The sequence below is a fragment of the Carassius gibelio genome, chromosome B6 (assembly GCF_023724105.1).
Source record: "Carassius gibelio isolate Cgi1373 ecotype wild population from Czech Republic chromosome B6, carGib1.2-hapl.c, whole genome shotgun sequence".
NCBI lineage: Eukaryota > Metazoa > Chordata > Actinopteri > Cypriniformes > Cyprinidae > Carassius > Carassius gibelio.
This window is the reverse complement of record NC_068401.1, coordinates 27,998,946-28,025,915: the sequence shown is the minus strand read 5'-3', so window position 1 is coordinate 28,025,915 and position 26,970 is coordinate 27,998,946. Positions and strand designations below refer to the sequence as shown.

At 37.2% G+C, this 26,970-nt stretch overlaps 2 protein-coding genes across 6 annotated transcripts in view; both read right to left on the bottom strand.

The window, feature by feature from the left end:
* Positions 1-22: 22 nt before the first annotated feature.
* On the bottom strand, positions 23-7,456 carry LOC127959851 (homeobox protein TGIF2). Of its 2 annotated transcripts, none has more exons than XM_052559245.1 (3): positions 7,336-7,456; positions 4,710-4,972; positions 23-2,975 (listed from the first exon to the last, which is right to left on the bottom strand). In XM_052559245.1, exons 2-3 carry the CDS (start codon positions 4,929-4,931, stop codon positions 2,139-2,141), a joined length of 1,059 nt encoding a protein of 352 aa, XP_052415205.1. In that variant the 5' UTR covers positions 4,932-4,972; positions 7,336-7,456; the 3' UTR covers positions 23-2,138. The 2 variants fall into 2 exon arrangements, with proteins under 2 accessions (XP_052415205.1, XP_052415204.1); XM_052559244.1 differs by having other exon boundaries at positions 7,130-7,437.
* Positions 7,457-8,594: 1,138 nt separating this feature from the next.
* The window catches only part of LOC127960212 (disks large-associated protein 4-like), a 92,141-nt gene continuing 73,765 nt past the window's right edge, over positions 8,595-26,970 (bottom strand). For 3 of the 4 annotated variants that reach the window (XM_052559816.1, XM_052559813.1, XM_052559814.1), the window contains 6 exons: positions 20,937-21,310; positions 19,596-19,687; positions 17,993-18,504; positions 14,779-14,870; positions 14,398-14,553; positions 8,595-12,304 (listed from right to left, as the gene is read on the bottom strand). In XM_052559816.1, the coding sequence (XP_052415776.1) occupies positions 12,086-12,304; positions 14,398-14,553; positions 14,779-14,870; positions 17,993-18,504; positions 19,596-19,687; positions 20,937-21,310 (1,445 nt within the window). In that variant the 3' untranslated portion in view covers positions 8,595-12,085. The other variant, XM_052559815.1, reaches the window with a different exon arrangement.

Genomic DNA, 26,970 nt, shown 5'->3' with positions numbered 1-26,970 from the left:
GTCCACAACATTACTACAAATCTATGAAAAACAAAGCTTTATTTTTCTGTAATGCTTGTACAAAAGGACATCAAATAAAATCTTAAGGCATATATTGCACAGACTAGTCCAAAGGTGGTTTTCTAAGGAAGCAGGTGAGGCAAAAATGCCAGTTTTACTGTCCTCAGTTATACATACACACACAAGATCATTAAACAAAAATCCATGTATTTGGTCATACAGGAGAGAGCTACACATATTTGATGCATACACAATCAAAACAGGTCTATACCAGACAAAAACCTGAATGATATTTACATGTTTCACACTGACATCTAGAAAAGACTTTTTGCAATAAGAACATCAATAATACAGTCGCAGGAATATTAATATCGGTCTTTCTGACTTAGGTGAAAAAATAGAGTATATTATATGAAAAATAGAGTTACTTCCAGTACCTTTCACTGTTCCAGTAACTAACCGAATGGTCACAGTGGTTTTGAAGTGTTAGTTATTTAGAGCTGTAATACAGTTTGTGATGCTACAATATGACAGATTCTCATAATCAGCTCAAACATGGCTTAAAAAAAGAGGCACCTTCTAGAATAGAATTAAAAACTCCCTTTGTGATGTCAGAAGGAAACTAAAACAACTCAAACCAATGAAGGAAAGGTCAAATGAAAACAAACCTGAGATGTACTGAAAAACAACATGAAAAATGTAAAGTACTACAGAACGTGAACTCTAACCTTTGCACTGACCTCAATGAGAACTTCCCTTAGCAAACTAATCAGAATTATGGCATGTTTGTGAGAAATTGAAATTACGTGAACCGCTTTATAAAAATACTATGAGGTTAGAAAGATGTATCTGTACACATTCTCAGTTTCATTGAAACTACAAGCATAAAATCATAATGCATCTAGGATCTCTAGTGTCCAAAAACAGAAAGAAACAGAGGTAATAGCTCATAAAATCACTGGAACGAATTTTCGGTCATTTCTAAATAATATTTGTTAGTTCTCTAGATACATTCACAGATTATGATAGAGAAAGCACTACTTGAGTTTATCTCAGAGAGGTACGAACAGACTTTAAATTCATGTTGGAAATGCATAACACTTAGCATAAAGAGAAAAATATGTTTCAGTCTTTCCAATAAATTTGCTTATTCTCACTAACACATCCATGCTAATCACAATAATTAATGCTGATAATCTACATTACCCCAACAATACTGTCAGAACAATAATCTTTTCAGCAAAAAAGAAAGTTACAGCCCTACGATCACGTTTCATGAGAAGTGAAGAAAATCAATGCCGGCTCCGTCTTTGAGATGACCTCCCTCCCACATCTCAGACAGACACAAGACGTAAGGGATGATTCTCTGCAGTACGATCCATTTCATGACAGACATACGTCATGGCACATTAGAGAGCACTCTGACCTTACTCTAAGACCAGACAGACGGTCCTAGCATAACGACGAGACTATAAAGTGCAGGAGATATGACAACTTACAAACACTATTGGGAAAGACTTTTAAAGCTAAAGTTGTTGAAGTAGAGGCTTGGTCAGCAGTGGCTTTCAGGAAAATTCGAAGCAAAGTATTTAATCCAAGAAAGCATTTTGATTGCCAATCTCTGATAACTTTTTTACAATGCATGCTGGTCTTTGCATTCACTGATCTCAAAGAAGTTAAGCATGCACACATGCTATATGTGAATATACTGATGCTAACAGGCAAGAGCAACCATATGTGGAGCTTCTTTATCGAAAACAATGCAAGGCCACTTCAATAACAAATGTTTAAATGAAAATCTCTTGGCTGTAAACCTGAGTTGCAAGGCTTGAAGTTTGCTGGTGTTTGCACATAGAAATATTTTGCCAGAAAGGACCTCCACCTGGTCTTGAAGATCCCAGAGTCTGAAATGCTGGATTCTTTTTCAAAGAGCACTTTATGCATGCCCATAAACTTCATGTAGTTAAAAAGGTAAACGCTTTAAAATATATTGTGGTGTAGAGAAGCTTCACTCCTGAATCTCCCAAAGTGACATCCATGACAACCATTTGGGGAGGCAGTTTTCCATCTGCTCAAGTGTTTTATAACAAAAATTAGCAAACAAATGGAGTCTAACGTGAGCTGGTCTGCTAGAGTTTTTAGTTAACCGCTTCCGTATTACGTGTGTACTGCGAAACCCATGTGTGTGATACCACATTCGCAGGAGGACCAGGTTGTCGGACGCTCCACATCCCAGAAGACGCAATGCTTCCAGATTCCGCATCAGAGACACCAGCTTTGCTTAGATCAACTGGAAGGCCTGGAAAAGCATGGCTCATGACGGGAAGCGACACTTGCAATACTGCGTTCTCCGTTAAGCTCGGTGCAACATTGGATTCGTCCCTTGAAGGAGTCTCCGAATTGCAATTCTGTACGATCGCTCTTGAACTTTCGCTTGGTTGCTGCTGCATTGTTTGTTCTTTTTGCTGACTGATTTCTTGCTCGGCCGCTCGCTGCAGGGCCGCGTCTACCAGAAGCTTCAGATCGCTGAAATCTTGAGGGCAAAGCTCCGGTGGGGTAGGCGGAGGTGTGTTGAACAGGAGCCCAGTCGGGCTCACCGCTCCCAGGGTTGGGACAAAGGTAGAAGTTAGTGGGATGGTCGTCAGGTACTGGTCTCCGGTTAGACCTTCCCGTCTAAGCAGACCTCGAGTGTCCAGCTGCATCAGAGCCTGAATACCATCTTGGTTTCCTGATGATGGCAAGCAGCCGGCTCCGGCCAAAATTGCCGTTGCAGTGTTACCCAACAGCCTCAAATCCAAAGTGGGGGCAGGGCAAATAACAGAGGGGCGGGCCGAAGAGGTGGGGCATTCCGGGGAGGCAGATCTGTCTGGTTTGCTAGTGCGCCGTGACATTGTAAACTGAGTGGGGTCTTTGCCGTCTTTCCTGAGCAGGTCTGGCAGGAGCCTCCGCCGGGCATTTATGAACCAGTTACAGATCTACAGAAAAGGATTAAAGACTTTAGATGCCTTGGGACTGATCACATTATATAAATCTTACACACATGCATACATACAGTATCCTAGAGCAAATCTCAACTACTTGATCCCTTGTGTTGTCAAAAAGTGTTATCATGCAGCTATTTATATAAAGTCTCTAAAGTCTAAATGTCCTACTTGATCCACGTACATACAGTATACTCATGTACGGTGATGTATACTAAATTATATGCAATATAATAAATAGTAAAACTGCTTGTTTGCTTGCATCACAAAATGTAAACTATATTATCACCCAGCAGTAATCCGCTGAATGTGACTAAGGCATGAAGATATTACAAACATTAACATAACTGGTTATGGGATTAAATTATTATTATTTTTTTTTTTTAGAATAGAATCACACTGACAAATCCTGTCATTTCTGTCCAACCTCTCCCCTTAGTATTACTTGCTACAGGGACAAAAGAACCACAACAAAAAAGAACATGCATTTTTTGAATCTGTAAGTGGTGCCTCCTGTTGGCGCAGAAGTGAACTGCATGCTGTGTAAGACAGACAGCTGGCTCTAATGGAGACCAGAGGAAACATGCAGCACAGGCCTCGCCGCCCGCATTCCTGCTCTCTGACAACACCGCAGCCCTCGGTCAAGGACAAAACACAGCACAGACTGTGTGGGAAAGTCTTAGTCTTTGAACATTATAGCCAAATGTAGAAACAGATCAAAGATACATAAAAAATATAATATCAGAAAAAGAACATTGGTTAAACTGAATTTGATGATTAACAAGACTTTCGACTCTGGTCCACTTTGTAGCTTTTCTGGAAAAAACATGCTCACTTACACAAAAAGGACAACTGACATTCACAACCAAATTAACATTAACATATGTTCTATTTTCTGAAACCATACAAAAGTCGTGAGGAACAGAACAAAATGTAAGACCAAGTTTACATTTCTGATACTTTTTGGCACTTTTGCTTTCTTTTGAGCTTGAAAGCTTTGTTTCACTGTAATTGCATGGGAAATATTGCACTGATTTAAATTAAGGAAAATCTTCAAATTTAAGTCTAATTTAAAAAAAAAATACTTTAATGATAATTTTGTCAACGTTTGACACCTTGAAAACTTCATTCCCAATTGTGCAGAAACTGTCATATGAATTTGAAACAACACGGAGACGACTGAAGAACATTTAAGTAAAAAATAAAAATAAAAAATGTATGAGAATTTTGCATTTTGAGCTTAAAAACTAAAAAGTTTAATTTTAATTGCATGGAAAATATTGCAACTTGAAGGCAAGTAAATTACTTTTTATTTAATTTAGGTCTAAAATTTAAGTTTGATACTTTTGTATCCAAACTTAAGTTTTACCTTTATTGTAATTGCATGGAAAATTGGTCATATGAGTTTGAAACAACATGGAAGTGAGTAATGGACTATTTTAAATTATAAAAGTCTAATAAGCTTGAAATATGATAATTCTGCCTTGAAACCAGGACCATGTTTTCCATACAGTAATTATTTCTTTTCTGAAATTTAAGTGTAGCTAAGATTGCATTTGATACTTCCATGGTAATTTTGTCTTTTGAGCTGGAAAACTTCAGTTTCATTATAATTGCATGGAAAATTCCACACTGCTTTGAAACATGAAGGCAAGCAAAGGACAAATGTGTTGTTCAAATTAAGGTCTAATGTTCAATGAAGCACTGAACAATCGTGTTATGCCTCACCTGTGACACAGAGAGATGTGTCTGTTCAGACAGGCTCAGCTTCTCCTGCTCTGATGGATAAGCATTGAAGCGATGCTCATAAAGCCATTCCCTCAGAACCTGAACAGATTCTTTGGGGAGGTTTCCTCTGCGGCGCCGTTTGGCTGCGGACCCGCTTCTTCTGCCGCTGGTGGACAGGTTGAGAGGGTAACTGTCGTCTTCACACGGGTCGCTGTCTGACATGGCAGAAAACTCAGTGTCTCCGTTCTGGTCCTCCTCAAAAGCTGAGATGAAGACGACAACAGAACAGAACTATTGGTCTCAAAACAGCATTTCATGAGGAATGAAAGTGATGTAGGTTAGGTCACAATTCACGAGAAGTTTAAAAAGCCACAAATGTGTAATATGCAAAGTTTGCACATTTTTGCATGCTTAACTAAAGGTTCTTCTAAATTTAGAAAAATGCAGTACATGAGAACACACCGCATGCAATACTGTATCCTACAATGCAACACTTCCAATTCATCCATGCAATTTAAATAGAGAATCAGGTCTTATCTTACGACTGAATTGTCTCAGTCTGTCATTTAAAAGTGTCCCACTGATAAATCCTCTTGACTGCATGCCATTTACACATCAAAACACTATTGAGTCTGAACTGCTCCTCCATTCACACCTTCACCATTACAGTGTCTCCTCACCCCCATCCTGACGCTCACAGAGGGAAATGCAGCTTATCTAGTGCACTATTGAGCTTTACAGGTGGTCCCTGTAATCACGCATTTTGAATTTACAATGAACATTATATTGAAAAGTGCTAACTGCCGATTATTAATAATCATTATCACAAGTCTAATTCATGCATTTGATTCTGAATACGACCATTAACCATCGCCGAAGGGAACATGCTTTTTCAACAGCCAGTTTTAAATCATGTAACTTCGAGGATCTGATCACATACTTACCAATTTATTACCACCAAGTTGAAAGATTGCATAACATTTAAAAAATAAATAAATTGGAGTGCATCATTTCAAGGCACTTAAACCCAAAACTGAAGTCAATGCCTGTTTAGACGAGGCCAAAAAAACTTTAGACAAGCACCTTAAATTAAATTCTTAAAAACACACCAAAAGAGGTTTTAACTCATTGCACATAACAGTGTCACTTGATTATTACAATATTGCTAACGGCAATACAAGATCTCCTCCAAACGATGTAAGAACCAACATTTTTGACAGTGAAGTCTCCACCTTTTTATTAAAGCAGCAATCACAAGTATTGGCCTAAATACCACATTTCTGACCGAAACGGCTGACAGAGTGGTTCTGGGAAAAGCATGCGTTCATCTTTGTGTGACGGCTAAACTGAGTGAATCAGACACACTCCAGCAACTCAGTTTCTCTCTCCTGCTGAAACCTGAAGCCTTAAAGAGCAGCTAAAAATGAGGGAGTTCCTGAGACCCACTTTAACAAAGCAGATTGTGTGTGTTTGTCCTGAGGACATTCATGCTCCAGTCTGCAAATGTATCCCTGTTCTGTTTCAGTATCATTTGTATCAGTAAGCAGTTTTCTTCAATGCATGTGACAAATGAAAACTTGTGTTTCTTTAGGTAGTGGATCAATGATATAACATGGTACTGCATTACAGATTACTACATGAAACGAGAAGATGACAAATGCAAAACGAATTAAAGCGGAACACAACATTAGGAAAATCTTCAATTCTGAATTTCACGTGTTTTTGTTTTTTTTTCGATTAGACTACACAACTCTTAGTTCATGCACATGATTATCTAACATAAAATCAGTGCAGCAAAATGCCTTAATGAACTCCACATTCAAGACGTCACTTCCCCCTGCTTATTTTCATGTTGCATGCTGATGGAAACGCATAAAAGGTGTATTTGTACTTCCAAACAAACACGAGGGCCACCTACAAACAAAAACTAGCAAACAAATGATTGAGAAACCCCCACATTTTCAACATCATTTACCGTAACGCCGATTATTAGAAAACGCGTACAATTCAAACAAAATACAAAAGCGATCGAACTGAAGTATGTTTGCAGACGCGAATAAACAAACGAAGCAGCAGACGCGCGAAAAAAAACGATTGCCCAAACAAACAAACAAACGCGCGCTGACGTCATCAGATCACAATGATACAATGTAAGAAAACGCGTGGACGTCAATAAAGCTGCGAAGATTCGCTCTCCGACGCCGAGGGCCCTTCAGAAATGAGTCTGAACGCGTAAAAAGCAAACGCGTGGATCAGCTGCTTGACGAAAGGCCAGAATCAGAAGCACATCTGCGTTTCACGCGTTCAGACCGAAAATCACGCCACGCTCGCTCATAGACTACGTGCAGATGGACAGCGTCCGGTCAGACGCTAAACACCGTTCGGACGCGCAACATCCCGCATCTGTCAGCGATTCTCACCTCTTTTGTTGGGCTTCATCTTGGATGCTGAAAAAAAAGACTGTTGGAAGTTGCTGGTGTGCAAACGCGGGTCCTCGTCAAGCGGAGAGTGTTCCTCACGCGCGCACACCCTCACTCACACGCGCGCGCGCAGCCGATCAGAAGAGAAGCTCCAGTAATCAAGGAATCTGCTCATTAGTCATCAGTGTTTGATGACATCCGTTTACCTGCAGCTCCAGCAAACTCTCTTTCTTTCTCTCTCCCTCCGTCCGTCCTTCAATGACAGGCTCTAGGTCCCTCCTCCACGCTTCAGGGGCCAATAAGGGCCCCACATCTGTGTGTCATCACTTTTCATTCAAAACTCACAATTCAAACACTTGTGAGAGTTTATTTTAAGAGCTACATTTAAGATTTGCGCTCCAGATTTTCATGTTTGGAAACTTCTTTCAATCTTCCAGTCTAAGTAATAAATATGCACACATTTATTATAGCTTTAACTGATTTAATTTTTTGCAAATAAAATGTTTCGTAAAAGCTATTATATTTGTCATAAAACTTCTAAATGTTTTCAGTATTTACTGACTTGATAACAAGTTTAGCTATTCAACTATATTATATTTATAATATGTAAAATAACTATATTTTATACAATCTAAATATATAATGTAATAAACAAAAAGAAAACTGCATTATATATAAATATATAGTCTATTTAGAATTATTTCTTCCTGTTTTTATCTTCCACCCATTTTTGGTTAGTGTCACGTTAGCTTTAATATAAAGTTTAATTTTGATTAATTTAGATTTTTTTTTTGTGCAAATTATTTTATTTTGTTATATTATATTAATCTTTCTATCCAATATCAATAAGTTGTGTACCCTGCTTACAATGGAAAACATTAATGAAGATGAATTTCTGTTGGTGTGTTTGTGTGAGTCTGAACTGACAGAACCTGTATATGTCACACCTGTTGAACCTAAAAGATCTAAAGTCCAAAATATTCATGTCATATATGGACCATGAAAGGAAACGCAACAAAATGTTTCATACAAAGTGCAACTTTGCCAACACTGTCTGAACATTATGGCCCACTGGAATAAAAGCTCTTTTCATAAGTGCAGTACTTGTAGGAAATGGTTGAGTGTTTGTTTGCATACAGATCAGATTTGTGATGTATTTTCTCAATGCCTGTGGCAGATCTCACTCTTTCACATTCAGGAATGTGCAGTTCACAGTCACAGAGAACAACAACAGCTCTAAACTCAGAAAACTGCTCATATTTCACTTCTGCAGCTACAGCTTTCTAACCACTCAGTGTGGGACATTCTGACCTGAAATGTTCTTTGCAGATGGAGAAAAATGGGTTTCCAAAAGACTGAGATCACATTGAAAATGCATTTTTTTTTTTTTTTTTACAATTTTAATGAGGTTATATATATATATATATATATAAAGGTGCCAAGAAATAATTAAGTCACAGACACATTTGCACTCAACTCCGATTTACTGTATTTATTACTAAACAAAAGACCCTGACATACACAGCCTAAACTTTATATAGCATTAGACATATTGAACAAATCCTAGTCAGTAAAATATGTGCTCGTTTCATAAAATATTGATTATCAATCTTTATAATAATAATAATAATCTTAATTCTTGTTGCTACAAACTCTTGCATTTAGATGATTTATTGTTCGGCGACCCCCAAAAACTATTAAAACAGCTGAAGAAAGAGAGACTGTGCCTTCAGGTCAGAGAGGGTTCGACCGCTGTTGTGTTTCTCCACTCTCCGTCTCTTAACAGGTGTATAAAAGAGTTTATCTAGTATCCAAGCAGCATGAAAAGAGAGGTGCAGAACACACATCCTTGTGTTGCAAACGAGAGCTCCTCCGAAACGCATCTGCTACTCCAGATCCAGGTTTCTGTGATCCAGATCCTCAGGGAAGCCCACAAACATGATCGAGATCACGTGAACATGATGTGAAAATCAGTTTCACAACACTGAAACACCAGACAGTGGAAAACACAGGTCAACGATTCAAAGACATTCAACTGATGGTAGCGTGGTCTCTATAGAGCGAATAGTCAAATAAAATAGACAAATGTGTATTTTTGCAAACACTGGTGTTGGTTGATTTGTCTGTATTTCTTAGTGTGCTTAAAACATTTCTTTCTGTTTCCATATGAGACGCTTCAGCATCTCAAACTACAAGCATAAAACATCTGCTTACTGAATCGACGTTGTGTAGATACAGAAATTAAATCAATATGTGTTGATTCAAGACTCAAAACTGTGCATTTGGTGAACAACTGCTCATGAAAATAAAATAAAAAATTTTGGATGTAAAGGTTTTTGAACATGCATATGTTGAGCATGCTCATTTTAACATGGTTAATGTTTACATTTTTAAGATCTGTCGCTTTAATGCATTTGGATGTTTAATTAAAAAAAAAAAAAAAAACATTCTTTGCATTCTTTATTCATTACTCTAATGCGGTTTTACATTTTTCTTTTTACAAAATGTACTGTAATTAGTAACAAAATTAATAAACAGGCTACAATTATTTAAAAATAAATTAAAGGTATTAACTGTCATAATGTATTAACACTACGAAAAATACTATTTATACATCATGGTAGAATTTTTGTGCTTATCTCTGCAGATTTAATTGGGGAAATAGTACCGAAGGCTGATAAAAAGATGAATAAATCAGGTTTCCCACAGGAGAGGAGTGATGTTCATCTGATCTGAGCCTGGAGTTACACTGGATATGAGTATCAAATGATCCTGATCATTATTCTGGTTTATCTGAGGCTGTCAGACGTTTGCAGGACTGAATATGAGAGGACTGTGGGACATTCAGCAGGCGTCAACGACTCAAACCAACACCAAATGGAGCGAACGACTGGGAGAGGCTTCAAACTGAAGAGATGCCATTCACACCATTAGCGGCCGAAAGACACACAATAGCAGCCAATCAACGGCAGCTTGGGGACATTTGTCACTGAATGCAGAGCTGCAACGGCTCATGAGTTCATGACAATATATGTGATGAGAAATCAAGTATAAAGTTAAAATGTTTGGGATCAGTAAGATTTTTAAATAATAAATGTACATTTGTATTCATCAAGGATGCACTGAACTGATCAAAAGTGACATTAAAGACATTTAAAATGTTACAAAAGATTTATATTTCAAATAAATGCTGTTCATTTGAACTTTGTTCATCTGTGAATCCTGAGAAATAAAATGCATCACAAGTTTCCACAAAAATATTGTGTGCCACAACGATTTTCAACATTGATAATAATCAGAAATGTTTCTTGTGCAGCAAATCATCATATTAGAATGATTTCTGAAGATCATGTGACACTGAAGACTGGAGGAACGATGCTTTGATCACAGGAATAAATTACATTTGAGCAGATATTCACATAGAAAACAGCTATTTTAAAGTGTAATAATATTTCACTATTAATTTTTTTTAAATCAAATAAATGCAGCCTTGGTGAGAACAAGAGACTTTAAAAACAAACTAAATCTAACCAACCCCAAACACCCACATGGAAAGAACCTATATGTGGATATATGCGCTTATATGAAACCTATATGCGTATATATGCCACATATAGGCAAAATTGAGGTGCATATATGTGCATATACAGGAAATATATCTCCTGTATAGGTGCATATATACATGCATATATGTACCTATATAGGTATGCACATATATATATATATATGTGTACATATATGTACATATAATATAGGAACACTGCCAATTTTATACATGTAACATATATTAAAAACCTATATCAAAACCTATATTGAAACATATTTGTTTGTATAGGTTTTTTCCATGTGGGCATGGAAAGAGCAGTAAGAAACAAGCAGTGAGTTTGTGTTAGACAAATCAGATTAAGTCACATGAAATATATAAAGGATGGAATTAATAAAACCACATTAATATTAGAATATTTAGGTAGGATTTCTTAATTTCCAAATTGCAAACCTAACCACCTTCTTTAAAAAAAAAAAAAACAAAAAAAAAAACAGCATAAAGATGTTTTCAGCCTTTTTTTAACAATTCCAAGTACAAATTGGACCACATCAAATGTGTTTTTGTGAAAATTCCCAGTAAAGACGTTCAGTTACAGAAGAGTCTGCTTTATCTAGTCATTTTCAATACTGTATTAAAACATGACCAGGAGTGATAAGTGCAGATTTGTGCAGTTTGAAAGAGAAAAGGAACGAAGAACCATATTTCGCTCTTTACATTTTGAGTCTACACTACGTGTTTTAGGGGGTGCTGTTTAAATTGTGATATTATAATCTTTGATATTGCTACAAGGGTCTTAAAGTTACCCACAGGCACTTCATTCAACAAAACATCAGGTCAGGTCAAAACCTGTTTAAACCCATGAGAACTGGACAACCGTGAGACTTCAGGACCTGAGATGGAGATCTGATACGCCACCACGCATGATTTCTAAACATGGGAAATTGAAGAGCGCCACCTGGCTGCCCTGAAACACACCGCATCTATCGCTTCCATCGATCAAAACCATTAACAAAAGACGAGGAACATCTCTGGTGAAGGAAGAGAGGAAGAAGAAGAACAGAAAGCGAAGCGTGTAACAGGAAGACGTGGATTTCAATCGAGTGGTGGGCGTCTTTCTACGATACAGGAGCTCTTATCCAAAATATTAGAATAATTAAAACAATCTAGGACAGTAATAGTAATCAATAGCAGTCCGTTATTAATAATCATATCAATAATAATATTATTCATTGCAACTAATGAGATTGTTGTGAGGTTTTCCTTGGCAGTCCGTTCGCACTGCGTGGTTTCCGTCCCACTCTCTCACCTCTGTGTATTAAACGAGGGCGTCAAAAGACAAAAGCAGCTTTTGGTGCTGTGTGTGACGCCGGAGCCCTTGAGCGTGTTCGCTGTGCATCTGGTGCATCTCCTCAGAGCCGTGTCTGCGCCTCGGGGACGTAGATCTCGATGCTGTCGGCGCTCTCGGTGGCCGAGTTCTGCTTGACGGACTGAGCTCTCTTGGCTGCCATGAGCCGCTTGCGAGCCTCCTGTCTCTGTTTGTCCACCGTGTCATTGCTCTTCTCTCGGCCCAGGGCCGCTTTAGTCTTCCCAGGCTTCTTGGGCACCGGAGGAGTCCGTTTCTGGTTCTCCTGAACGTCACACAACCGGAAAGATCAGAGACCAAGAGACACAAACCATAAGAAACTGGCTCTTAATGCATTCATGTAGTGGAGTCAGAGGTATAACGGTACACGTATGTGTGTAAATGTGATCATCGCTTCCTCTTTACTACTAGTTTAAATATGAAATAAACATGAATGAACATTTCAAGACTCGTGTAATAACACAATCAGTGTTTAACTCGCAGAAAGATGTGATTAGTAGCATATTTTTATTTAATGCCATGTCAGCAACTTAGGATATTTCCATGGCCAAAAAAACAAGTATAACGAATACAATCAAAACCAGCAAACAAACACAAGTTATATTACATAAGATTTTTTACATTAACATGTGATAAAAATTATAAAACTAAGGCAAAATTATACTAAACTCACTTCCTAAAAGGGTTTTCTACATACATTCAAAGCTGGACAGTCTAATAAAATATAGGTTTGACGGAAAGGGGAATCTCGCAAAGCATGCACTGAGTAGGGTCTTCACCTTTATTAAGCAAAAATGCATGAGTCAGTCTTGTGTGAACTAGGAGACATCTGACAAATACCAGAAGATGGAATTAAAACGGCTTGTAAACAAACTATTTGTGTACCGTTACACCCCTACTGTTTACTAAAACAAAAAATATTCAGAATAACTTTTGGTAACGGAAATAAAGCAAATATAAACATTAGGGATGCACGATATATCGGCCAGCATATCGGTGTCGAACGATAATTACAACATTTTTCTGTTATCGGTATCGCCCTGATAAGACAATTTGGCTGATATCTTAAGGGTGAGAAATAATGCATTATTTCCTTCAGAAATAGTTGACTTAAGATGAATTGTGTGCATTATTTATGCATAATGTTATTTTTTTGTAAGACTTTTATGATGAATTTTACAAATTTTTAAAATATCTAATGTTCAAACTAGTCTGCTTATGTTGAAGTGTGTGAGATGTTGCTATTAATGATGAAAACTTTTTTTAATCAGGCTCTCAAAAAGTTTCTAAAAATTTGGATATAGATTTATCGGCCAACATATCGGTTATCGGCTTTCAAAAATAATAAAATAAAAATAATAATAATAATAAAATATATATATATAAAATTATCGGTATCAGACAACATTTTCATATCGGTGCATCCCTAATAAACATTAGAAGCAAAACTTAAACTTGGCAACTAACTGAAAATAAGTTATTTTAAAAATATTAAAATTAGTAGTAAAAGAAAAAAGAAACATTAATTCCGCAAGGATGGATTAAAGTGACCAAAATAGACGGTTTAAAAAATATTTATCTAAAAGAAATGCTGTTTTTTTGGACTCTCTAATCATCAAAGTATCCTAAAAAAAAAAAAATGCATCACAGTTTCTATGCAGCAAAAACTGTTTCCAATATTGATAAAAAATTAAAATAAAAATTATTATTAATAATTGAGCAGCAATAAAAAATTATAATATTCACACAGTAAATCAGCATATTAGAATGATTTCTGAAGGGTCATGTGACAATGAAGACTGGAGGAATGATGCTTTGATCATCGCAAAACATTACATTTGAAAATACATTACAGTAGAAAAGCATTCTTTTAACAGCAATGACCTTCCACAATAACACTTCAATTATCGTTACTGCATTTTCAGTCAAATAAATGCAGCCTTGGTGAAGAGATGTCCTTCAAAAACATAAAAAAATCTTAATGATTCCAAACTTTTGACTGTTAATGTAAATTAAAGCTAAAAAGAAATATATCTGTATTAAAAAAAAATGTCATAAGCACTGGACATAATGACTAAAACAAATTAAAATAAAACTGTTACTGAAATAGTAGTTTAAGTTGATGTATTATAATAATTACTAAAATTAAAATAAAAATGAATTTTTGCTAAATAGGAATATTAAAAACATTAAACTATAAAAATAAAAGTTATTTCTAAATACTAACAAATACTATAAATAATACTAAAACAGCACTGTTCTGTGTGTGAATGTCTAGTATATTTACACTTTGCACATTAAAATGTATCATCTGCATGCTATTTATTTCTACATATATTTCATTAGCTGTGTTTGTACCTGCTTCACCGGTGAGTCTCCTTCCAGCTTCCACTCGTTTGATTTGAGATGATAAAGCTCGTCAAACTTGAGGCTGATGTCTTCTATCGAGAGCTGAAGAAGATCCCAAAACCCGGCCAGATCTTGAGCCGTGGGTCTGGGGTTTGCATTCACATTCTGAACAGACAGGGAAACAAATATCTATTCAATATGGAGTAGTAATTCACACAAGTTTATATTCAGTTGTCCAGAAGGGGGCGACATCTCAAGATCTTCTGCTGATAAATGTGCAGCTCGGATCCTGAGAAGCTGATTTGAGAACTAATGCTGAACTATAATCAGAGCAGATGCTGTATTTGAGTTGATGTACAAATATAGACTGAACTGCTGTGATTGACCTACCAGGTTTTGTTCACACAAGCCTCTGAACTGCTGGAACTTCTGGGACATGAGGAGCTGAGCGCAGCCCACCGCAATACGGACCTTCCCCAAAACTACAGACACAGAGAGAGAGAGAGAGAGAGAGAGAGAGAGAGACAGAGACAGAGAGAGATAGAGAGAGAGAGATCTGTAAGTGTTTTGGCAGAAAGAGCTGAGGAAAACTAATGAACTGAACCAGGTGTATTAACAGACAAACAGAGACTGTGAAGATTGATAGAAACCCTAGAGCTGCTCAGAGCACATGTAATTAACCTAATTAATGAGGCACTTTGTTTCATTCATTAAGAGAAATCAAAGCCTGTGTAACACTTCAAAAGGTCTAACTAATGACTTCAACAGACTTATTTTTATAATACTTAAGTCTTTGGTTTTTTATCTTATACTTAATATATTAATACATTCAGTTTTCCTTTTTAATTTTAGCTTAATTTTTATTTAAAAATATTATTACTATAGTTGAATATTAATATAATACAATATTTTGTATGTTCTTCTACCAAGAATTTTCATTTCGGTGCATCCTGGTCAAAGCTGAACAAAATAAAGCACTGGGCAGAGTTCTGAATACAGGTTTTCAAGCCCCCCCCCCCCTATGTTTCCCTTCGAACTTTGAACTGTGTCCTCTAGGGGTCGCTATGGGAATCACCTCGTCGTAACCTGTGTCTGAAGCATACATTTAAAAAACACCATCGAGTTGGCCGGCAACAGCCCCTGACGTCACTACCAGTGCGACTATAAATAGGCGCCGGGAGAACACGTCATTAACTTCTTCGTCTTCATTGACTGTTTAGTTTGAAGCGTACAGCATCTAGAGTGCATGATTCTCGCCAGAGGCTTTGCTCGGATACCTGCAGTTCACATGGCTCGCATACTATGGTGTGTGTGTGTGTGTGTGTGTGTGTGTGTGTAGTGAAGAGCAAGTGCAAGCGTTCAGTGCTCGAGAGAGTTGGATGTGCTCATTCCGATGCATTCGCGAGACTCAGAGGGGATGCGAGTATCTCACTATTTACCAAAGTTTGTAGCAGCATTTGCCTGAGTGTGTTCGCCTCGTCTCGCATTTGATTTCTATGGTAATCTAGTGTGGGTGGAGCGTGTTTAACTCCCGTGGGAGCAGAATGCATGCTGCACATTGTGTTGCAGTGAGAACATGTAAAGGATCTGACGGGAAATTTCCTTTTGTTTATGCTGCACTCCGCCTTAAAAAAAAAAGTGGGTCATAGGGGTCCTGGTCCTTCTCGGTCTGAGGATCAGAGACTAGCAAAGAAGGCTGGTGTCGCGGCTCGTGCTCCTACCCCCAACACCTCCCTTCAAAGGAAGATAGGCAAAGGGAGTTGATCCAGACAAGGCGTTATCACTTTCGTCCGGATCAGATTGACACTTGAGTATCCCTTATGGCGTTTTACATCTGCCCATCTGACAGAGGTTAGGTGGGAACTTCCTGCATTACGGTCTCCTCTTGACCAGGGCTCCAGAGTGGGAACCAGGTTGGGTGAGTATGATACATTCTATATATACTTATATATATATAAAATTGCTTGAGGTTATGTGTGTGAGTTTTCTTTGCAGTCCTCAATCACAGTGTTACTAAACACTCGTTGGCATTAAGCTCTTTCATGCTAAGCTCTGTGTACTTTCTGAAAACCATATTGTGGTGAATGTGCATGTCGAACACTCTGCGCTCTTTCTAAAATCCACGTAAGTGGTAAGTGTGCACGCAAGACTCTGCACACTTTCTGAAATCCTGTACGGTAAGGGTCTATCAGAGTGCCAAGAGAGTGCCCCTTTAGAACAGTATTTAAAATCCATGTTATTGTAAGTGTGCACGTGAAGTCATTGTGCACTTACTTAAATCCACACTGTGGTAAGTTTGCACGCTAGTACTCTGCGTTCTTTCTAAAAATCCTATATGGTTAGGGCTTCGCTCGACTGCTTCGTGCCCTTTCTTGAGTTGGTAAATCCCTGTTCATCTTGGATACTCATCTAAACAGGGTGTTGCTACTAGGGATCCTTCAGCGAGCTTATGCAAGAGCAAGCGGTAGCCCCAGTGTGAAAGGCAAGACTTAGTATAAAATGCTATGCTCTTGGCCGTATCCCTCTAAAGGTATCCTTGAGCTATACCCCGGGTCGAGGCCCTAACAGGTCAGTTGGGTATGTAGCCCAGGCCTTTGGCCGTAATGGATAATGTCACGGACAGCCATCTAATTTCCCAGGGGCAACTCCCATGGAAATGTTAGAGTTGGTACTTAGTGCTCGCCATGATTCGTGGGTATACTGTTCCCATTAGTGACCCCTAGAGGACGCAGTTCGAAGTTCCCTTGAAAGGGAACGTCTCAGGTTACGGATTTAATCATAGTTCCCGGAGTAGGGAACGAGATACTGCGTCCTCTAGCTCCCTGCCATGATTAAGAAGCAAGCTTTAGATGAAGAAGAGAATGACGTGTTCTCCCGGTGCCTGTTTATAGTCGCACCGGTAGTGACATCAGGGGCTGTCGCCGGCCAACTAGTGTTTTTTCAATGTATGCTTCAGACACGGGTCACGACAAGGTGTTCCCCATAGCAACCCATAGAGGACGCAGTGTCTCGTTCCCTACTCAGGCAACCATGGTTACATTCGTAACCTGAGACGATGTTGCCAATGTTTTTCACGACTGCATAAATTAAATAGCCAAAATGTGCTTTTTACTGTTTTGTCTTGCTTTAAATAAAATCTATTTCAAAACTACATTTTAAAGTATTTACTTAACACTGAACTTTTTTTTTACATTCTAGCAGACATTATACCAACAAATTACAATTTAACTTAAAATTAACAAGTTTGTCAAATAATATTTGTTGGCCATTTTTGAGACCCTCTTCTTGAATCAGGCATGTATTTTTTACTTTACAATAAATGCAGCCTTGCTGAGCAGAAGAGACTTTTTTGCTCCCTCAGATTCCAGATATTCAAATAGTTATATCTCAGCCAAATATTGTCTTCCTAACAAACCATACATCAATGGAAAGCTTATTCATTCAGATGATGTATAACTCTCATTTTCATAAAAATGACCATTATGACTGGTTTTATGGTCCAGGGTCACATATATGAGACCATTCAGGGTCTTTAGATTTCGGAGGGCCACCCTACAATCTCTAGTCCACCAGAACACACCAAGGACCAGAGATGCGGTCTTACCCTCTTCTGAGAGCTGGTGCTCGCTGGTCTCTTTCTCCATCTGACTGCACCATCCCTCCATCCGACCCGTCTCAGCCTGCAGGAGCTTCAGGAACCAGTGACCGTCCCGCCGGCATGTTGTGGCTCCTGTGGCCCCCGTCAATGGGTGGGCGGGGCCTCCGTTCCCCGTCCCGTTCCCGCTCTCCAGCCAGGGGTCGGGCGGCGGGAGGGAGGACGGGTCAAGGGCCGGATCCAGACTCTCGGAGAAGGACGAGGAGCTGCTCTGTGTGGTCGAGCGATTGGTCAGGATCTGTCGGGAGGGACCGCTGGTCGTCACCGCCACATCATTTTCATGGTTACCGTTGTCAAGGGAGAGCTGCTGAGGCGAGTCCACCGATTGGCTGGCACTGTTGACCATGACTTTCTTCTCGGTGTGTTTGGAGTTTGAAGGGAACGTAAGGGATGTGAGCGAGAGGTCTTGTGTGTCTGAGTCCGTCTCTTGCCTAGAGGCCATACTACTGGAGCGGCTGCAACTAACACACACACACACACACACACACAGAGAGAGAGAGAGAGAGAGAGAGAGAGAGAGAGAGAGTCATTTACATCAATTACGCTTCTAACTACACACAGTCTCCCATTAGACTCTGTTTAATGCTGCACTAAACAGAAGAAACTAGGCTATATTTGAGCCTAAGCATGAACATATATGCCCTATCTAGCGAGTACAGCTCGGCTCGGGATTCTAGCATCTTCACAGGCCAGGGACTGCATGCAGATTTGTGTTTGACATCAGATACAATAAGACAAACTTAAAGACAGAGTCTTCCTTTAAAAGAGTTGATTCTCTAATGCTATCAGTCTACTACACTAAGAATGCCACTTAAAATTTTGAGGAATTAATTCATTTATTAATATACTTTTTAACTTGACAAAGAAATAATTAAAATGATTAAACTAATGTTTTCGATAATTTAATTAAATGTAACAATGAAAAATGCTGTTATGAAAATATTATTTAAATATTTTTCAAAATAATTTAATTGTAAAAAAAGTTTTTTAGATTTAAAAAAACAAACAAAGCTGGCTGAAAACCATTTGTTTAACATTTCTGTGGAAACCGAGATGCATTTCTTTCAGGATTTTTTGAAGAATAGCAAGTTCAAAATAACAACATTTATTTGAAATAGAAAACTTTTGTATAATTTTATTATTATTGTATTTATAATAATTTAATAATAAATGCCTTTACTGTACTTTGTCAATTTTATGCTTCCTTGGTGAATAAAAGTATTATTTTCTTGTAAAAAATAAACAAAAATGTTACTGATATGTACATATCTATATAATAATTGCATTGTTATTACAATAACGGTATGCCATTGTTTCCCTATAGTCTTACACAGTTTTTGTTCTGATTTTTTTTAAAACATAGCTGGTTGGTTTGGTTTAAGACTATCTTTATTAATAAATCTTCTGTAAAGATTATACAAAAACTGAATGAGGAAAAATACTTCCAGTACCGAGCCAAGGCTGCCGAAAGTGTCTGTTTGAAGCTGAGTTCAGTTTCTGAGACCAGGTTTATCATACAGTGAGTGAGAAACAGGAAGTGACACAAACTTACGTCCAGCCGTCCTCCACTTGAACTCCGATCGACTGGAATCTGGCCAGCGGTGGCGTCTCTACTTTAGCCTGGATTTCCTGAATGCAGTCGACCTACAAACAGCAGTGAAATATGAGCGCCCAACTTAAAGGGGTCATGTGATACGGTTTCATCAGGGTTCCCACACCTTGATTAACTTCACATTCAAGGATCTTTCAAGCACTTTCCAGGTCCAATACCCTCAAACACAAGGACTTAATGTGGGGACACATTTCAAGAGAGACCGAGGATACATCGTGTTATCTTGTAAGATACATTGTTACAGTTTTAATGTTTCAAACACAACCATGCATAAAAGCTTATTTTTTCATTTATTTTGGCCATATGACAGCGATCTGATATTCTATTTGTTGTATTTCTGTTTTGCATGAAATTGAAGAATATTCGGTACATCCTTTACGGTATTCTTAAATGACCTGATATTAACTTTTGAGTGGATTTTATTGTAAAGAGCTAAGGCTCATGTAACCAGATGTTTTAAGATATATGAGTATGCTTTTAAGTGTTTACATTATCTAAACAAGCAAAGCAACCCAACATTAATTGCCCCGGTGTGTCTGTGAAACATAGAGGTACCATTGTAGTAGTTTTGTGCACGCATGATTTACTTCATGTAGGGTGACCATGTTTTAATTTTCCAAAAAAGGACAGTGGTTGTGGTCAGGTCAGGAAGAAAATGAATTTGTCATTTCCATATCTAAAATATATCTTATTTCACAGTCACTGTTGTGCATACTGATCATTAACACAGCTAAAAAGCTTCCTAGCAGTGACCCTCCTTCACAAAACTTAAAGGGATAGTTCACCCAAATATTAAAATGATGTCATTAATACATGAGGGTGAGTTATTAATGACATAATTTTCCTTTTTGGGTGAACCATCCCTTTAAGGTCATGAATCAGAGACTTGTTGCAGAATTAAAATATAAATTCCTGTGTGTGTGTTCATGTGTTTTTTTTTTTTTAGGTGTTTTTTGTCTTTGAATCATTAATTTAAGAGATTTATTCAAAAACACTGACTCATCCAGTAATGAAACTATATCTCGAGTGAGAGGCACAGAATAAACATCAAAATGTATCTAATTATTTATATATTTATTTCAGTCTCTGAATAAAACCGTTGTCTATTTACATTAAAAACAGTACAATCCAATAAAATATGTTTTGGGAATCAATAAGAATCAGAATCGATTGAATTCCAATGATGCCCAACCCTAGTCACATGACCCCTTTATAGAAGGTGTGCAACTCTATAATCCACTCATATTCAAGTGTGTGAGAATCTGAGCTCAATAAACTCACTTGAATCCCAATGGAGGAGAGTTTCCGTCTCGGGACGGGGTCTACAGGGGGTTCGTCCACAGGGAGTGCCTCCCCCTTCACCTGCTCATGATGGGACTCTCGGAGCGGGTTGGGAGAGATGACCACGGCCGCCGGGATCTGGGGCTCACGGGGCGGCGCTACAGGGGGTCGTGACCCTTTGGGCAGGCTGTCGAGGCTTTCGGAGGAGTTGCTGCGTCCTGATTGGCTGTTGACCTCGCTCTTGCGGTCGGGGTAGCAGTCCTGCGCGGACTCTGTGCTGCTCTGCACGGTGACGGAGATGAAGGGTTTGGAGGTGGTGCGGGGGGGAACAGGAGGCGGAGCCACCCTCTTACAGGAGGTCATGCATGTGGACACTGCAAAAAACATTAAATATTGGAGTGATGATGAGACATCTGACACGCCATGAAATCACTTTGATATTTGACATGACGTATGTTTGAATGTATGCAAGTACACACACACACACACACACACAGCGGTACTTATATCTGGAGACAGTGAGACTTTATAATAACTAAATAATAATTAGACTACAGCGATGAATATATAACATAGATACATAATGAATATATTCCTCTTATACAGCTTAATATATCTTAACATATACTATACATGTTATCTCTTAATATAACAAATATATATATATATATATATATATATATATATATATATATATATATATATATATATATATATATATATATATATATATATATATATCACTGATCAAAGTATATATTATTATTATTATTATTTAAATAACATTTCCTTAACGTAATAATGATTTAATATGTAAAATGAATAAATATGAATTTAAAATTGTTGTAAATTTTCACAAATTAATATTGATGCTTCAAAATGAATTTAGATAAAAGGTTCATGTTTTGGCTCTAGTACTATTAAGTGTGTGTTACTAAAAAAATGTATACATATAAAATTATAATAAATTCAAATTAATTGTCAGAATACACATATGAATAGAATTTTACATTTATTTTTCCATAATTGATATGCACAACCCTGTTTGACACAATAACTAAATGATAGTAAGCCTACAACAATTAATACAAAATATGCATGTACCTCTTAAAAACAACTACAATCCTAATATAAAGACACTATTTTTTTATTTTCTTTTAAATAAATGGTAACAAATTTATTCTGATGCTAAGCATTTATTGCTTCAAAATGAAAACTTTGCTGCTGTAAAGGTTCAATAATTATTCAACAGTGCAAACAATAGTAAAGATTACAAATATATTTAAATTCACTGTAAATGAATAAATATACATTAAAATACAAATAAGAGTATATATATATATATATATATATATATATATATATATGAGAGAGAGAGAGAGAGAGAGAAATTATTAAAGCAGACTCAAACACACAGATCTGCAAAATAACAAAATACAAAAATAACAACAATAATAATAATTCTATACTATTAACAACTAGCACTAATTCTCAGCTGTAGTCTGGTCGGGTCCTCACAGCTCTCAGCGTGAACATGTGACCGTGTGTGTGTGTGTGTGTGTGTTTTGTCCGTGTTTATGATGGCAGTGACTCTGACGTCAACACAGCCTGCGAGCGACCTTTCTTTCCAACAACACAGTTGTTTTCCAGCCCCACAGCGGTCCCGAAATGTATCTGGATTCCAAAGCCACGCTAAAATCTCTGAATGTCACTGCATCAGATATCAGAAAGATTCACAAACACACTAAATATCTGACACACAGATCCTGCTGCATTTTAGTGCATACGAGTATGTGACCTCATTCTTTTATTTGTTCACAGAATTGATTGTATTAGCAGTTTTTAATGGGTTACTGGATTTAAATCGAGACAGAGACAGAAATAAGATCCTGGAGAACAAAACCAGAGTTAAATTTAGATTTATACATCATCTGAAAACTGAATAAATACGTTTTCCATTGATGTGTGGTTTGTTAGGAGGACAATATTTGGCTGAGATGCAACTATTTGAAAATCTGGAGTCTGAGGGTGTATAAAAATCATCTTTTGAGTTGTCCAAATAAATTCTTAGCAATGCATATTACTAATAAAAATTAGGTTTGATATATTTATGGTAGGAAATGTATAAATATATTTTATGGAACATGATCTTTACTTAATATCCTAATATGTTTTGGCATAAAAGAAAAATCGAAAATTTTGACCCATAAAGTTGTTGTTTTTTTTGGCTATTGTTACAAATATACGCCAGAGACTTAAGACTGCTTTTGTGCTCCAGGATCACAAATAAAGTGGACTTCATTTACATCATGCACTAAGCAGATGCATTTCTCCAAAGTGACTTACAAACGAGTAACAAAAGCAACCTGTCAAAAATATTCATAATATACAATGGAAGGTTTATCTGATAACTAGATTCGGAGGCAAACTGAACAAGAGGAGAAATGCAGAGAAGAGAAAGATAATATTTTGCCCAATACTGTAACCCCGGTGTGTGTGTGTGTGTGTGTGTGTGTGTCTCAGTGTGAGTTCACAGGGTGGAGTTGGCAGACGGAAATGATGGCAAACATAACAAGGCCACAGGAATCCTGTGTGTGTCGTAAATCTGAGCGTCAGAGCTGTGTGTATGTTTCACACTCAAAATATGATGATCAGAAGATCAAACATAATATTCTTAAAAACGTTCCTTTCTTAAATGACAAAAGCCATACTGAGACTCCAAACACATTTGTGACCCTGGACCTCAAAAAATTTATTAAGATTTATATATTATCTGAAAGCTGAATAAATAAGCTTTCCATTGCTGTGTGGTTTGTTTAGGAGGACAATATTTGTCTGAGATGCAACTATTTGAAAATCTGGAATCTGAGGGTGCAAAAAAATCTAAATACTGAGAAAATCCTCTTTAAAGTTTTCCAAATTAAGTTTTTAGCAATGCATATTAAAAGTAAAAATATAAGTTTTAATATATTTACAGTCGGATATTTACAAAATATCTTCATGGAACATGATCTTTACTTAATATCCTAATGATTTTTGGCATAAAAGAAAAATCAATAATTTTGACCCATACAATGTTTTTTTGGCTTTCTACAAATATACCCCAGAGACTAAAGGCTGCTTTTGTGCTCCAGAGTCACATTAATTAAGCTGTACATGTTAAATGATCTCTCACGACAGCTCATAAGCCCAGCGCAAACTCTCAAAGACATTCGCAAACAGACGGACAAAAGCTGATTTACACGCGTGCATTCATGTTGAAACGGACGAGTCAGCATCAGTTCCTGAATGTATGAAGGGGAAGGTGGTTGGCTAATCGATTGCTGAGCTCAGCTTATTTACTGCGCTAAAGGGGATACATTTAGAGATGCATCATCTTATGGCAAGTTCTTCTAAAGAATCTCTAATCAAAATAGCACACGCTCCCTCTAAAACAACTGTCTGCTTCTGTTAGTTACATGTTGTTTAACCATTGGCCTCACATATCTGCCATATTTGTAGTTCTTAAAACTTTTTATTTGTGTTTGTAGTTCTAATTGAATCCTCGTCCTATGTGCAATGGATCATGGGTAATATCAGCTGTTACAGCGTGCATGGATCTGCACTTCAACATACTACATTTTGCCACACACTAATTATAATTTAGAAAACCACATGACAATAAATCCCTTACGCAGCAAAAAGCAAATGACAGATGTGTTCTCTCAACATACATCTCATATTTATAAATCGTCAGGTGGATATATCTTCTGCAAACAATGATTGGTATGTGTGTTTGTGATTAAGGCAGGACTGTAACATGACTAGCTAAAGGCCACCAACAAATATCTGTTTGCATGCCTTAATCTACAAGAGCTGGATTCCTCGAATGCACATCTTATATAGTGAAGAGACTGTGCTGAATCAACACTGGTGTGGTGTGTGTGAGCCATCCAGTCTGACTTTATTATTCAGGTGTGGCCATGATCACATTAATCCTTCGTTCTCTTCAGTATTCACATCTGCGCCTTCGCAGACTGTCTGAAAGAGCAATTCAGAAAGGTTTCATTCGCTGGAATTCAACAGTAAGAGGGTCTTTATGAAATCTGCATTAGATGCAGCTGGTGTATTTTTACGCCTCTGTTTAGAGCAGCTGCTGAAATGTCTGTGTCAGCATCCTAGATCGCCTGTGGCCTAGAAATCCCGGGTTTCTGAAGAGCAGAGACTTGCTTAGGCGAATGAAATGCATTGTGAATGAAACGAGACATTTACTGAGCCATGAGGGAATGATAATAACTCGCTGAACAACTCTAAAGCGGAGAGGGTCTTGTTAAAGACCGGTTCTTTGTGCGAAACCCAACTCAAAACCCTATTCTAGAAGCAAAGCACCAGTTTCCTTAAGAACATTAAGTAGAAATCACTTTTAACTTTGGATGGAAAGCTCTCTATGGTGATAGTTTTCCATTAGGATGTGCAGATCGATCCCATTAGCCATTACATTGAAAAAAGAAATTATACTCATTTTAAGGTAAGTGGTAGCTACTTATTTTAGCTACATTTAACAAAAACAAAAAAAAATTGTTGAAAGTTAGTTAACTAAATTTGTTCATTTAAATGTAGCTAAAATAAATTGAATGCAACCCATTTTTGTTTTGTAAATTCGCCGAATTTATTATTATTATTATCCTTTTATGCTGTGTTATATCAAAGTTTCATAAAATAAATAAATCTTTATGTCAAACTTGTCTCAAATGCTTTTACGAAAATGCAGCTCAAGTCATATTTCAAGTGTAAAAGCACAATAAATACGCACTATTTTGAAATTACAGAAATTATATTTTGCATTACGTAAAAATACTATATTATGTTTATGAGAATATAAAAACAATAAACATTGAGAATAATGACAATTAAAAAAAGTTTAAAGTAAAATATCTGAGTGCATTAATAATGTTTGTTTTTAGTTATTTTGGAAAATGTGCTTACTTATCATCATAATGTTTAAATGCAAAAAAATACATACAGACAAACAGAGAGACAGAGTTTACGTATGTATATAAATAAATGTTGAGCCAATCATCTGATGCACGTCTTCTAGTATTTTAGCATAAAGACTTGTATTAATGAGACATTAAGTGTTTCGATGTCATCAATTAAAGCCACACATGACTCATTTCAGTATTATGATGAACATTGCCATAGAAATGAGTCTGAGGATGTGAACAGCTCATATTAGTCATCTTGTAATTACATAAATCCTGTGAAAGTGAAGGCAGTGTGAATCAGATAAGGCCAGTATCAGTGTGTGATTCAGAAGTGATTCTTACTGTTGCATGGCGCCAGAAGACAAAACACCACTGTGACATCATCACGCCAACATTCCGCTCATGTCTGTGACACACGTGCTGTCAATCACAATCCAGGTCTAGACCGAGACTATTGCTGTCATGTGACCTCATAACGATGCTTAGTTTGGTTATGATGTCAAAGGTTTCACCTTATTATTTTACTAAAGCGTTTCACCAACTCTCGTTTGATTTTGCATGAGTTTTCAATATTCAGAACTGCTTGTTATGACAAAGCAAATCTTATGAAAATCTGATGCACGGGACTGTGCTGCCTTGACCTTTCCAATATGGCAGATGTATTGTGCTAATAAGCATCCACTGCTAATGCATCATATTGGCATTAATAACCTCTACAGCTTCTAATACTTCTGAGGTTTGTTCGAGGCAAGCTAAATGCCACATCAGATAGACTTTAAACGGTGATTTCGCTCAGTTCACTTCCATTATTTTCTTTTGTTGTACAATGAAACTAGATCAAACGTGGTCTTTAATCCGTAATGCGTTATGACATCTATTCCTCAAAACGATCTCTCCAAATGAGCTTGTTATGTACTGCTGAATATTCTAGATGCTTTTTTTTCTTTGGAAATAATCCTGACTAGTAATACCGCAGCAAACAACACAAATCCTGTAAGACAGACATAGGAAGCTTTGTATGCAGCTGATGTAAAAACAATCAGGGACATTGTTTTAGTTGCTTACTCGAG

Excerpts from the sequence above, each read along its gene's own strand:
- LOC127959851 (XM_052559244.1), bottom strand. Across the intron at positions 2,976-4,709 it reads CACATCTCTCTGTGTCACAG|ATCTGTAACTGGTTCATAAA; the intron begins GTGAGGCATAAC and ends CCTTTTCTGTAG.